The sequence below is a fragment of the Lissotriton vulgaris genome, chromosome 4_1, assembly GCF_964263255.1.
Source record: "Lissotriton vulgaris chromosome 4_1, aLisVul1.2, whole genome shotgun sequence".
NCBI lineage: Eukaryota > Metazoa > Chordata > Amphibia > Caudata > Salamandridae > Lissotriton > Lissotriton vulgaris.
The window spans coordinates 1,155,125,513-1,155,140,540 of NC_141691.1; the positions used below are offsets into that span (position 1 = coordinate 1,155,125,513).

The window sequence follows — 15,028 nt, forward strand, 5'->3', positions numbered from 1 at the left end:
CCCTCATCAGCCAGGCTAGCTTGATTCCAGTGGCACAGCAAGCAAGAGACCCACGTTTGGGCATACCTATCTCACTCAGGGCAAAAAATTCTGCAACAACAATTAATGGAATTAATGCTGAATCAATTAAACATTCACATCCAGACAAGAGTTCGGGGTTCTTCTATTCATTATTTTGCTCAGAACGCCAACCCATTTTAGACATAGCCATATGCAAATCAGTTTTCACCCTGCTCATGGGAACATTCCAGCCTGAGTTGCCAATCCAGGTCCTCTCTAGACAGGAAGCAAGCCTCCTGAGACTCGTTTTGGGGTATTACCTCACATCAGTCAGGCTACCTTGATTCCAGTGGCACAGCTAGCAAGGGACCCACGTCTGGGCATATAATCTTCCCTTTTTGAGTGAAAAGTGCACATGAAGGATAGAATGCTGATCAATCAAACATTCACCCCAGTCAAGTGATCTAGATTAAATCCATTGTTCTTTTGCTCACTATACCACCCCGGTTTGGACCTAGCCATATGCAAATGAGTCTTGACCCTGCTCCCCATGGGAAAAGTCCAGCCTGAACTGCCAAGCCAGTTCCTCCCTGGACTGGAAAGAAGCATCCTGGGGCCAGTTTCTGGTTACCCCTCATCAGCCAGGCTAGTTTGATTCCAGTGGCACAGTGAGCACAGGAGCTACGGCTGTGCATACCCATCCCACTTGAGGTGAAAAATGCTGCAGCTAAAAATGATGGACAGAATGCTGAATCAAACAAATATTCACCCCTAGTCAAGAGATCTGGGTTAAATCCATCCAAATTTGCTATTTTGAAGTTGATAGCTTTTGAGTGAGAGCAGCTGCAAGGTGCTGCGAGTTGCGTCATATGGTGCCACCTGGTGCTGGTCAGCTGATGTTTGTGCTGCATTGGGATTGGCCATTATGTCAGAGTGTGCTGTGCTGTGAGTGGCCGATTCAGTGGTGTCACGCTGAGATTAAATGTAAGTATTGTTGCGTTTTACATTGAGATTTTATGAGAACTGCTGGATATTTCATTTGAATTTTATTGATTCTTCATTATGCTGTATGTAGAGAAATTATGAAATTTTTCAAGAAGTTGGGAGCTTTGCTGAGGGATGATGGTAGAATACCTTTCCTTGAAGTCTGGTACAACCCTCCTAAGGGCAGGGCCGCACGTACCATGGTGATCAAGGCCAGTTTACTCATTAGTTTATGGACCAAATAGAGCAGTAAGATCGCAGAGAATGAATAATCTTTGTAGATGCCCCCACAAAGTACTTTTAATTTGAGAATAATTGATGATTTGAGGTGAGTGTTTTATGAGATCAAGCTCCTTCCTGACCTGCTCAATATGAGGCTTCAAGTACACAGGAGTGTGCCACTTATGCAAAAGAGTAGGAGGAATATCGGACCAAAACAAAGAAAAAAGCAGTCAGCTTAATGGTTGCTGAAGAGGGAAGTCCATTGCCCACTGCTCTGTTACTGCTGTAGCCAAAAATCTCTGATGCCCTGATGGAGTGAGGGCCCTAGGAAAATTGTCTCTATGTCTGTCCTCCCAAATAGTATGGGTGGACATATAGATGAATTTTTCTGTCCGTCACCACCAGACAAACCCTGGTGGCAAAGGGCAGTAAAAACACAAAATGTCCCCCCCTCACCATAGGAGATGACTTCCATGGTGAGAGGGGCATTATCCTTTTCATTTTTAAAATGAAAATCCTGCATTGGGATTTTCTTTATGAAAATCAAACAGAAACCAGTTTGGTCAAATGATCCATCATGTTGGCAGAGACCTGCATAAACTGTGTGAAAGCCTGACAGGAACCAGTGTGATGGTGGCTCAGCGCAATGCTTTATAAATGACTGCCAGCATTGGTGGTCATTCTAAATTTGGTGGTCGGTATATCCCCCAGGGTGACAGAGTCATTTTCTCTGTTGCTCTGTCAGAGAAATGAATCTCCTACCAAAAATGAAATATGTCCCAAAGTCCATAGTTGGATGGAAGTGAGATTAGATACAGAACAAGAATGGAGGTAGAATGTAATTAGAGGCATTAGAATGTATCCCACATTAAAAAGAACCAGAACAGAGAAAAACAACTGTGAGGTGGTGGAATTCAGGAGAAGAAATTTGAGATGTGTGATAGTGCTTCTAGTGATGACTTCTTGAGCGATCTGCTTACTTCTCGACCACCTTCGTAAAACGTTGTTCAGAAGGCTGGAGGAAATCAACAGCCCATAATTCTCCAACAACCTGTTTACCTATGCACGGGCGCACCTGTGGAACAAGGTCTCTATTATGGAGGGTTGCCCAATGTTACAGGTTTGCCCATTGATTTTCCAGCTCGACCACTGGTAGCACTGAGTACAACTGTCATTGCCCCAGCCCTTGTCACCTCCACAGTTATCAAACCATTGTCACCAAGCACTAGTACCACAATAGAGATACTGGAGCGAGACCCCAAATAGAAACGACTTCCATTTGAGAGTGGACCTGTTGTGGAGGTTAAGGAAAGCTCTGGGTCAGATACCCCAAATGAGGAGGAGTCAATAGTAAAGGCAAAGGATGTTGTCAAAGCATAGTCTGATTTTTTAGAGTTTTCGAAGGAAAGTTAGAAGGCATACATGGCTACAACAACAGAAATGTTGTGTTCCTTTGTAGAGAAGCCACTAGACATGCATGTGAAGCTCATTAGGTCCTAAGGAGAATAGCAGCAGAATATGGTATTGATTTATCCAAGAGTTCAGATGTTCATGATTGAGGAAACTCTTAAGAATATGCAAATGACTGGACTGAAATTACACTTGAGAGAATAAGTTGGGAGCATCTAAAAGTGGAATGATACTCAAAAGATTACAGATTAGTGGGCTCACTAAGTAAGGAATTAAAAGAAAGATAGCTATACTGGAGGGCCAAAAGATTAAACTAGCATAAGTGACTTAGGGGTTAGGACTTACCCACTGAGAGAAATACATGGGGGTAGATAAGTGTAGGCATTTTGGAGTCGCAGTGATCTTTTCATCTTTACAAAACTAAAACTGAGAGGAAATCCTGACCTTTGATATACACAGATTGACCAGTTTGTCAAGATTTCAATGGCGCTTTGGGAAGATTTAAATACTTTCTTTGACATTGTTGTCCCTAATGATTTGTGGGCAGAATGTAAGGTATCAGTACAATTGCCAACTGAGAGATGCTCAGGTGAATGTTCCTTCTCAGACAGTTACAGAAATATATAAGTGAATAGCTTTTTGAAAACAAAAGTTCTACAGAAAGAGATTCATCGATTGTAAAATTTCAAGAACTACGCAAGAGTCGAAAGAGTCGGGTCATGCCTACTACAAAAAACTGATGCAAGTTTTCTGCCGTCATGGCAGCATCAAAAACATTAGATGGGTAATCTTAGTATTTTTATGTTCCAGTTTGTTCTTGGGTTGTGCCTGGAGATAGCTCACAAATTCAGCAGAAGTATTTTGTTGGCAGTCAAATCCTTTGGATGAAATACTGAGATATGCAAAGCTTTGCTATGATACTTTAGAATTGAGGTAGAGAAAAATTGAAGAGAAATTCATGTTGGCTCAAACAATTTTGGCACAGAAGGAATTTCAACATTTCCCATACATGGTAAATCCAGGCTACAGTTTCTGTGTTGGAATGTGGAGAGCCAAATATCAAGGCGGTGGTCAAATGATGCAGAATTGGGATGGTGGCTTGAGGATCCTGCTGCTTAGCATGCTTTGGACCGTACTCTCCAATTACAGGAGCTGCGGCTTGGGGCTCCTGCTTCTTAGGGTGCTGGGCCTGTAACCCTGGGCCAGCACTCATAGAGCATGGATATAGATAGAAGAGGAAAGTGAAAGGCAAGGGATGAATATGAAAATAAAGTAATACACCAAACAAGGATGAAGATCCAGATCTTAGAAGATAGTTACTCTGAATCAGCATGAGATGTGTTGACATTATAAAAGGAACAACAGCAAAAAGCATGTGAAATAAATTATGAAAAAAAGTCATTATCCAAGAGAATTTGGAAAAATAAATAAAAATGCAATGTTGTGAAATAATTTTTTTACTTTAACTGGATCATCAAAGGATCTTGAGGTGCCTTCATGGGTACTGCTACAGAGGAAAGGTTGAAGAATGTCATAACAAATATTTAGTTGTCGCATTTGAGGTCGTAGAGCAAGAAGTTCCTTTTGTCTGGCATTGGTCATATGGACGAGATCCTGAGAAATTAATATATTATGACCAGACCAAATAAGATGACATTTAGATTTAGAAAGCCACAGAACACACAGAAGATCTGGAAATGTAAGAAAAAGCATAATGATTACCCTAGATTTAGAAGCATGAGTAGTTAGACAGCCCAAAGGATGTGCACATTGGAGATTCATAGGGGGAGTACGTGGGATACTAAGTAGGTCTGGAAGAAATTTCTTCAGGAAGAGAAATGGGACAGGACCCTCCACAGCTTCAGGGAGGTCATATAGACAGAGATGTTTGCAACAGTTTCTTTTCTTAAGATCCTCTATGTGGAGTTTGAGTTTCAGAATCTCCTGGTGGAGTAGAGTAAATTTAGTAGACATTTTTAATGGAGAATTAATGCTTTGCTCTATTTCTACCATTTTACCCTCCATGACAATCTAGCGATCTTCAATTTGCTGACATTTCTCATTAGTAGCACACAGAAATGGTTGTAATCCTCTCTCTTCTTCATTGATAATAACTAGTACAGGATTCTGTGATGACAAGATGGGTGATGGAGGGTCATTTTTAACTGTTTTTGATTTTGTGCCAGAGGAGGTGGCCTTAAAGATTGAAAGGGGGGTCACTGGCCATTATGTCATGATGCACAGTATGATATTGTACCTTGTGAAGAGGATTTATCGTGCCCACATATGAAATACTGATGCAGGTATGAAATAAGGAGTAAGAACAGTAGATGTAAAGCAATATCCTCTGAAAATCTAAAGACACCAGTGAACCGCTAGTAAGTTGATTGAATAAACATAATAGATATACTGAAAGTAGGTTCACAACTTGAAATGAGAGACAAGCAGTATAATATCTTTGAGTTGAAGTTTCCAGGAGTCCGGACCACAGCAAGGCTTTTTCATGAGGTATAAATATAGCACGAGATTTAAAATATGTAATATTCTTCCCATAGATTGTTGAACAGAAGAAACAAAACTAAGAAGGAACATAAGCAGTGATGTCAGCAATAATTATAAGTCTTCATATGACCAGTACAGTCATACCCTAATTTATAAGGTGGAAAATGTGTGCCATGCAGTGAACAAGATGCAAGCGTGTGCTAACAAAATGGCAGCCACTGGCATCCCACCAGAAATCGACGCAGTGGCTCCAGAAGGCTGAGCAGGCTGTGAGATGAGGAACCCGTCGGGGTTCACAGATGAGGAGCTCAAACAGAGTCTGCACACATATTTCCAGCTGTGTGCAGAGTAGAAAGTGGCTATGAAATTAAAGCTGAGCTTTGCGATGCATCGGAGTTCAAAGATTTGCCATAATCTTGACTGCCTCATAAGCAATGCCTGAGTGGGAACTTTCTAAAAGTTGCATTTCTTTAATAATGACATGGAATTTGACTTCGGCATCAAGTCAGATTTAATGCCCCAACTTACTTGATACTATATAGTACCCATCTAAGTAGCGGGGCTGAGTGGTCAGCCAGCAACCCTTTGTTAGTCAATAGGGTTTAAACTAGGGGTGGGGGAAGTCGCGTACTGGACTTTCGCGGGGAGGCACGGAAATTGAACCAATTTCCTTGCCTCTCAGCAAATTTCCCTTACGTGGCTCCCGCCCCGGCCGCCCGTCTCCCGCCCACCTCCCGCCTGCCTTCCGCCTGCAATATTAAAAAGATTAAAGCCTTAAATAAGATTAAAAACACTTACCTTATTGTGGGGACATCTCTTCCGGGTCTATCGCGCCTTCTTCTTTGAAACTACGCATGCTCGGGAGCCTGCGCATGCGCATTCCTGCCGAGGAATATACAGCTCTCTGCTTTAGGGTTTGATAGGCCTTCCTTAGGGTAGACTTACATATATTGTTAAGCTAAGTGGGGGCTTTGCCATTAGTTTGAATGGCAAAGTCCACCTAGCAGTGGTACCACAGCCCTTTCAGTTTGCAGTGGCATGCTGAGAGACATTTTGTACTTCGCCAAACACAGGGTGGTACAATCAGTGCTGAAGACCTGGGCGTTACATGCACCAGGTGCAATATACTAGGAACTTATAAGTAAGTCAGTCTCTGCAAATTGAGGGAGAAAATTCGAGATACATTTTCTAAGGGTTGGAACACTGTCAGCGTGGTCTAGTTATCAGGCCTCAGTGCACTCTCAGTGTAAAAAAAGAAGCAGTATCAGTCCAACATATCTGATGGTGATCGAGCTAATAGAGGCATTTCCTTTGAATATTTTTTCTCAAATTCCAACTGGCCAGACCTAGTTCTTGATGTTTGACTTGATTTATTTATTATGCTTGCAGTGCAGGGTTGAGATGTAAAATATCTAAAGCTGAGAAAGCGTTTATAGTACTATTGGAGGGAGAAAGGCAGCATGGTGCGAAGAGCATTGGAGGCATTGCTTGTTGTGCAAAGAGATGGACTGGTGATGGTTCACAATGAATTTCCATGAGGGCAACGTGGTTCCAATGCGAATGAGTCCATTCGTTATTGTAAAGAGTGCCAACACCTGATTTCAAGAGCCCTTGAGCCACACCAAGGGTCCAGGACCTTAGAGGCACCACTTGGTGGTCAGGAACTTTCTGCAGCTGATTGAGGAGCCATTTATGTCCCTGAGGCTCAGACCTGGAAGACAGCAGACTAGACCTTTGAGTCACTCTGGGGTCCTGGGTTTAAGATGAAGTTGCAGGTCCAGTTTTTTCCCCCCAGGTAAGAGGGCAGTGGACAGCTGCTGAGCAGCAGTCCAGTCGAGTGGCAGTCTTTGTAGCAGCACTGCAGTCCTTGTTCCTGACAGGGTATCCACATGTCCAGAAGTGTGCTGAGGAGTTGTTGTATAGTATTTATGCCAGGTAGTGCCTTAGAAGTGGGGAAAAGGTTCCACAAGTTTCCATTTGACGTCCCCAGGAATCCGGCCTTCCCTGCCCCCAGACTAACTACATGGGGTATGCAGCCCATTGTGTGGCGGCAGGACGCAGTCTATTCAGGTGTAAGTGTGTCTGAGCCCCTCTCCTCCCTCCCATCCTACCAGTGATAGCTCATTTAGGCTCATCTAAGAAAGGAGAAATACACAAAGCTCAACTGTCAGCTACACCTAGTCATATGACCAGAGACAGGTTACATGCACTAAGGCCCTCATTTATCGGATTTTGGCAAAGGGCAATGCAGCAAGGCACCTGGCTTCACTGCCGTTCACCATAGTGAAAGGGCATTAATGCACTGCATTTAACAGAACGGTGCATTCCAGTCCTTTCTCCCTGTGCTGGTGCCGTTTTGGCAGCCTAGCGCAAAAATAGACACCCTTGCATCATGGTGCAAGAGTACCTCTATTGTATGCAGGATTGGTTTTGTGCAGGAATGGCCACCTTCCTGCATGAAAAACAATCCTAGGGAGTTTTCCTCTTTCTATATGTGCTGCAGAATGCAGCACACATCGAAAGAGGAAAGAATGAGGAAAAATAGAGATATTTCTCCTTGTTACACCGCACCTCAGGAGGCATAAGGATTGGGCCATTTCCCAGGTTTTCATGATTTTGACAGTCTGTGGCAGCGTTAAAATCCATGGGTGTTGCATGGGAAAACCCACTGCAAAGCCCATGCAGAGTAAGGCGACGCATCGATTTGGGCTGCATTGCCATACTCAAGATTTCTAAGGCTACTCACTGCACGCATGTTGGCTGTGTTGTGTGGCGTCATAAGTCTGATTCAGAGCCCCGCTTCACACTTATAGCACATTACGTGGTGGAAAAGTGACACAGGGCTTTCATAAATAAGATCCTAAATGGCTGAGGCAAGAAAATGTCAAGTTTCTAATAGTGGTATTTTCAAAAGTGCAATTTAAAATCTGACTTCATCATAATTTAAGTTTTAAATTGTGATTTCAGACACACCAAACATGAACTGGTTATTTTTTCCCATTTGGAAATTACACTTATAAAATGAAATAAGGCAACTCCAATTTTATTCTATGGGAGAGAAAGGCCTTGCAGGAGTGAAAATAGAATTTAACAGTTTTTCACTAACAAGACACGTAAAACTTATGACATGTCCTACTTTTTGAATGCATAGTACCCTGTCCTGTGGGCTGTCCAAGGACTGCCATAAAGGTAACTTAAATGTAACTGTATTAAAACAAAGGTCTGGGCCTGGCAAAAAGTTTGCTTTGCCAGGCTTAAACAGCAGTTTAAATCTATAACATAAGTTGTGTTGCGCAGCCCTTAACATTCTACCTAAATAAAAACATTGCTGACCATTTTCTCTAGTATGCGTGCAGATCAGGAAGAGGTTGTCTGCCTCGACTAAAAAATTAAAAAGAAAGAAGTGACGCTTCACCTGATGCCTGGCTGCACAGCTGTGAGTCAAACTCAATAAGTTAATCAAAAGTTATGCACAGTTGCAGCATATGGAATTCTCAACTTACATTCAGTATTTTATTTGATACAAGATTCAATTGTGTGGTATGTATTGATTAAACAAAACAAAAACAATAATATTTTTTTTTAACGACATCCACTTTGTTTCAAATGAATGTGTACTAAATTTCTTGTGTTGGTCTTTAAAACCAGGAATTCCTTGAATATTCTTTTGTTGCCCAATGCATTTCGGACAGGGTTCCCTTCTTCAGGGTTCTCTATAAATCTAAAAAATAGAGCTTGGTTTGTAAATAATGCTGTAATGCTGTGTAATGTACAGGGAGGGATACCCCAACACAGTGGTATAAGTGAAGAAAAAAATGGCAAAAAATGAGATCAACGTTCACTAGTTAATGAATGTGATTATACTATAAAAAGTAGACCAAAACTAGTGGCATTGAGATAATGAGGAACCAGATTCTCTAAAGATCCTAAGACATGCATGCAGAAGCATAAGATGTGAAACTTGATACACCTGTCAACCGTGGCACCAAGTAACACAAACACCGCTGTGATGTGTGGCATGATTAAAAGTGTGTCTGTCACAATGTCCTGCTACCGATCATAAATGGGGACTCAGGAGGAACTTGGCGCAATCCACTCGGTGCGATAGGTGTCGATAGGGTGAGGGGCGGGACCAGCAGGTAAGTATTTATAGGTAGGGTTTTCGTGGGAGGCTCACTGTGAGGGAAGCTAGCGGCAAATTTTTGTTGACCCCCTAAACCCTGTCAGTGTGTTGCTTCATTTATATTTATTACAGTTTTGTGTAATTAATTTACCTTCAATGGAGGAGGGCGCTGCTGTCAGCGTAGCGCTTCGCATCCTGTGCGCAGCAGGCAGGGAGGACCTCTTGAGGCCCGACGGATCAGCTGCTGTGGCGGCAGGGCGTGAGGCGCCCATGGCAGACCACAGTGCTTGGAGTGGCAGAGGCTGTGGCAGCATGTTTGCCGTCACACGGCCGTGCTCCTTTGGTTCCCTACAACACCGGAGCTTTGGGAAGAACACCATAGAGCTGCAGCCGTTCTTCAAGGCAGAGCAGCAGTGGCAGGCTGCAGGCACCCCCCTGCTCATCAGCGCAGGAGAGAGAGGCAGGTTAGTTGGGTGCAGTCTCCACCCCCTCGTGTGGGTCGCGCTAAGAGGCGGGCTTCACATTGGAGTGGGGCCTCCTCCAGGAACCTTTCTTTAACAGGTGTGCAGGGAAGCTTTGGTAGGGGACGGGGCCCGAGCATGAAGGTTGCAATTTCTTTTTCTTTACCAGCGAGCCCCTCTCCTGCAAAAAGGGCCCATTTGGGACCAAGGTTATTTAGGAACAGCGTTTTTTCTGGCAAAAGAGGTACACAGTTGAATATAGCGCCCCTGTTTCCTCTGACAGGTACTCTTCTTCTCTAGTGGATTACTCCAGTGACAATGGGAAGGAAAACTTTGGGGTTTCAACAATGTCTTCAGCTTTCCATGGTAGCAAAAAACAGTTGGCTAAGAGTTTTCAGGTGACTGGGGAGGCATTTGAGGTGGCCATGTCGAGTTTTGTTAAGTCACCAGTGCCCAGAGGCCCCCCTGTTGATAAATCTCATTCTTACATTAAGGATTCACTTGATATGGGGCAGTTGGACCAGTCAGAATCAACAGTTCTCGAAGATGTCCCTGAGTTTTTGGAGGCATCTGAGTTCTATCCACACAGTGAACCTGACGTGTTGACTCCCAAACATTTTCGTTTTTCATCTAGAACTGAGTCTCTTTTTCCGGCTTCTCACCCCCCCACTCCATAGTCACCCCCAGTTTAATTTTGATTCCTCATTTGGACCTCAGAGTGGTCTATGGGTGTGGATAGAACATGCTGACACCCCAACGAAGGTAGTGGGCAGATCTGGGCAAGGGGCTGGGGCTAGCAAATCTTCAGCATCTTCGAGCAAGAGCGGCTGGAAGATCTCATCATCAACAGCTTCTTGGCCAATGACTGATATTTCCAGTTTTGTGAATGTGGAGCATTTTTGGAAGTTTTATGATGGGGGGGGGGGAATGCCTGGCAGTAGCAATGCGGATTTGGAGATCTTTGATGATCAATTTGAATATTTGGATGTTTCTGACAATATAAATGAAGGGGATTTGTTGAAAGGAAGTGATGTTAATGTAAGTGCATTGAGTCATGAACATGTTTTCTCAAAGGGAGGGTCAGAGGCATCCACTGTTTTTAGTATGATGCCTAGGTCAAGAGCGGACAGCGCAACTGATCAGGAACAGCGAGACAGTCATCGTCAGCGTGATGATCCCAAAGAATTTCAGAAACATACTGCTCAGGTAACGACAGGTAAGCCTCATTGGTGGGCTTCTTGGTCTCAACCTTTGACCGTCAAGCGCATTACATGTTCAGTTGGGGTGGGTGATGCTTCTGTGATTGAGGCAGTTGGGTGTTTTATAGGGCAGGATGCAGGGTAGGTTGCAGATCAGTCATCAACAAAAACAATGTTGCAGTTGCAAATAAGGATGTGAGTCAAGTTACATAGATTTCTGGTGTAGATAAATCTAGTTCTGGTCAGGCGGAGGGGGTGGAGGTCAATATTCATATGAAGCTCCCTTATATGGGTTTAGCTATGCCATTGGGGACCCATCTTCCTGATAAGACCAAAAATAAGATTTGGCAAAACGAGTTTGTCGATGTGTTTAAACTGCTCTATAGGGACATTCAGGCTAAGGAAGGGTCCAAGGAAGAAGAATGGGAGCTTGTTAGACGTCCCAGGGTACAGAAAACCGTTGAGAATTGGACCCCAGCATTTTCTATATATGCCAGTGTGTATTTTTAAAAGCACCAAGATAGGGCAATTGCTCTGTTCAAATATATGAACATCATTCGTAAGGCCCAACTACACTTCGGTGGTTTTGCGTGGCTCAGCTACGATGAGGAATTCAGGGCGAGAGTCAGTATTTTCCATGATAAACCTTTGGAGGATGTTTATCAGGAACCTTTGCTTCAATGGATGTCCTGTACCCAACCACTGAGATCGACACATACAGCAAGTGGTATGCCTAATACTTACCGGCCCTTTCAGCCGTGCCCCGCCCAAATCGGGGTGGAATGGTTTGGTAGAGGACAGTTTCCAATATCCAGAGCCCGTTGGAACTTTAACAGGGGTATATGTGCCAGACAATTCTGTAGATTCAAGCATGAATGTTTACAATGTGGAGGAAAACATGCCATTACACAATGTTTTAGTAATCAGCGGTTTGGGGAGCAAGGGTTTTTCCTAACGGGGAGGTGATCAGTTTTTCAAACTATGCCAAAGGGCTCATACTCCAATTAGGCTTTCTAGCATGCAATCATGGCTGGAAGAATACCCAGATTCTGAAGTTGCTTCGAAACTCTATTGGGGGTTTAGGGATGGTTGCAAGATTGGGTACCAAGGGCCAAGACATAATAGTTGGGATGATAACCTGAAATCTGCCAAGGAATTGCCATTGATTGTACAAAAGAAACTGGATGTGGAGTTAACAGCTGATAGGATAGCGGGTCCTTTTATCCAGTGCCCTATGCAAAATTTGATTGTATCCCCATTGGGTTTAGTACCTAAGAAAGTGACGGGGGAATTTCATTTAATTCATCATCTATCATGACTCTAATGTTTCTTATGCCTCGGTAGATGATGCATTAAGGTTGGTTCAGATGGCGGGGACGGGTGCAGAATTAGCAAAAAGTAACATTCAGTCAGCCTTCCGTTTACTACCAATACATCCATCAGATGTTGAGCTTCTAGGCATGTTCTTTAATGGAGCAATTTATGTAGACAGAGTTCTCCCTATGGGTTGCTCAGTGTCTTGTGCTCTTCAAAAAGAAGTAGTCATAAATATGTATGTCACTATTTGGATGACTTTATATTTATTGGAGAGGCACATTCAGATCAGTGTCGCAGAGCATTGGGCATCTTTCAGGACATGGCTGAGGAGTTTGGTGTTCCACTCGCTCCTGAAAAAACTGAGGGTCCTTGCACCAGGCTCACTTTTTGGGCTTAGAAATCAACACTCAAGTTATGGTGTCTCGTTTGCCGGCTGAAAAAGTAAAATAAATCAATTCCTTTTTATGGGTAAAGACAAACTTGAGCTCAGGCAGGTTCAGCGCTTATTTGGCTACTTAAAGTTTGCTTGTTCTGTGGTCAGGGCAGGCAGGACCTTCTTTAGACGATTGGGGATGGCGCTGTCAGGAGCATTCCTTTCTCACTACAGGGTTAGAATTACTAAAGCCATCAAGGAGAATCTTGTCATTTGGTTAAAATTTCTGGAAGATTATAATGGTGTCTCTCTTTTTTGTGGAGGTCAACACCATTTGGCAGATACAGCTTTTTTCAGACGCATTTGGGGCCGATGGTTTTGGTCTGTTCTGGGAGGGGCGCTGGTGTGCGGAGAGATTGCCATCTCATTGGATGCAGCATGGTCGCAGCATTGCCTTCCTGGAATTATTCCCTCTTATTGTTGCTTTGTTAGTTTGGGGTGAAGAATTTCGGGACAGATGTGTGCTTTTTTATGTTGATATTATGGCTGTGGTAAATCTCATCAATAAATAAAAAGCAAACGACCTATGGGTGCTACGCCTTTTGCATGTTTTAATGCTGCAGAGCCTCAAATTGAATATTGTTTTCAGAGCTAGACACATTCCGGGCATTAACAATTCTATAGCAGATGCGTTGCATCGCTTTCATTGGCATGAATTCCGCAGTCTGGCGCCTGGGGCAGACAACTTCAAAACTCCAATTCCGCAGAACACCTGGGTGCTGGAGGACTGAGGATCATCAAATTGGTGGAAAAATCTATAGCTCCTGCCACCAGATGAAGTTATCGACAGGCTCGGAGTGAATTTTTAAGTTACACAAAATCTCATGACTTTGATGGGCACTCAGTTGGTAACAGAAGTTTCAGTTTACAGTTTGTGTTGCACTTGATTAACAGGGGCCTGTTGCACACAACCATTTCTGGGAAATTGGCTGGAATTTCCTTTTATGGCCAGTTATGGTGGGGTCAGGACTTGGTGGGGGATGTGTTGTTAAGACGTATGTTGAAAGGTTTTAGCAGAGAGCTCTCTTATTCTTTTCCATTATGTGAGCCAGTTACTTTTGTTCTTTTACAACAGTTGTTGCATCTGTCAGTTTGCTGTTACGATTTTTGGGAGGTTTCACGTTTTAGGCCGTGCCTGATCTCGTTATTCTTTGGTGCTTTCAAGGTCTCTGAATTATTGGGTCTAAGAGACCAGATGGGCATTCAGAGCAGTGAGGTTCAAGTACTTGGAGACAAATTGAAGTTTTTGTTGAAGAGGTCTAAAACAGATCAATTGGGCAAAGGCACATGGGTTCATCTAAACATTAGTGAAGTGCCGGATTGCTGCCCGTTGAGGGAATGGGAGTCATTTGTATATTCCGATGGCCTTTTGCCCGTGGCAATATTCTCTCATGGGAATTGGGACTAAGATCTCCAGTGCTCATTTATTGGGGGTTTTATGAAAAACTTTGAATAAACAGGAAAAAGACCAATTACTGTTTGGGACATACTCTTTTTGCACAGGGGCGACTACTGAAGCGGCCAGAGGGTTGGGAGGACATTAAGAGGATTGGTAGATGGAAATCTGCTTGTTGCACTTGCTATGTCAGCATATAATAATGTAATATTTTTATTGCGATTTTGCTGTCGGCTAATTTTACTTTCTCCGTCTAAGGTTCTGTAAAAGGCACATTGTCAACAAAAATGCGTACATAGATAGTAGGTCACTCCTTCATTAAATGGGCAGCCACCTTTGCTGAACAGCAGATTTACGGCAGAGCACTTGGACTTCCCAGCATAGGTCACAAAGTTTTCTGAAAAGGGAAAGGTGGAATGAGGTGGGAGGGTTTGTTTCCCTTGTTAACAAAGCTATCGGCTGCAAGAGGATTACCTGACATGTCAATCATCTACCTAGGCAAAAATGACTTAGTGCCTTTGTCGGGTTAATCTCCTATTAAACTAATGAAATTGGAATTGGCAGTCATAAAGAACAATTGGGAGGGTACGTCTATGGTATGGACTGAATTTATTTACAGACAACATTGGAGGGGGCTTACAATCACGCTGCAATTGAAAAGGCTTGCAGAAAGCTTATTCTGGCACTTAAAGTTTTCTGTCGTGTTATGGGTATTAAAGTATGGTTCCAGGAAAATATCACAGGCACAGAAGATCATCTGTTCAGAGAGGATGGGGTTCACTTATTTCAGATGGGTCAAGTGTATTGTCTTTTGGAGATGAGAGATCTGTTGGAAAATTTTTGGAATGAAAAACTTTGGTGCAATAAAAGTGCATTATGATTTTCTGCTGCAACAAACCTTGGGGTGGGGCCAGAAAATCTCTTTGGTTTTCCTGGATGGCGCTTTTTGGGGCTTATCCAACCCTCTGGGGTGGGGAGGGG

The 15,028-nt window shown here is 43.3% G+C and overlaps 1 protein-coding gene across 1 annotated transcript in view; it reads right to left on the reverse strand.

Moving 5' to 3' along the window:
* Window positions 1–2,615: 2,615 nt before the first annotated feature.
* Window positions 2,616–15,028, reverse strand: part of LOC147723000 (uncharacterized) — a 32,643-nt gene continuing 20,230 nt past the window's right edge. Inside the window, exons 3-4 of the mRNA XM_086967421.1 lie at window positions 11,646–11,758; window positions 2,616–2,702 (exon numbers count right to left, since the gene is read on the reverse strand). Of these exons, the coding sequence (XP_086823547.1) occupies window positions 2,616–2,702; window positions 11,646–11,758 (200 nt within the window). The remainder of the gene's footprint in view (window positions 2,703–11,645; window positions 11,759–15,028) is intronic.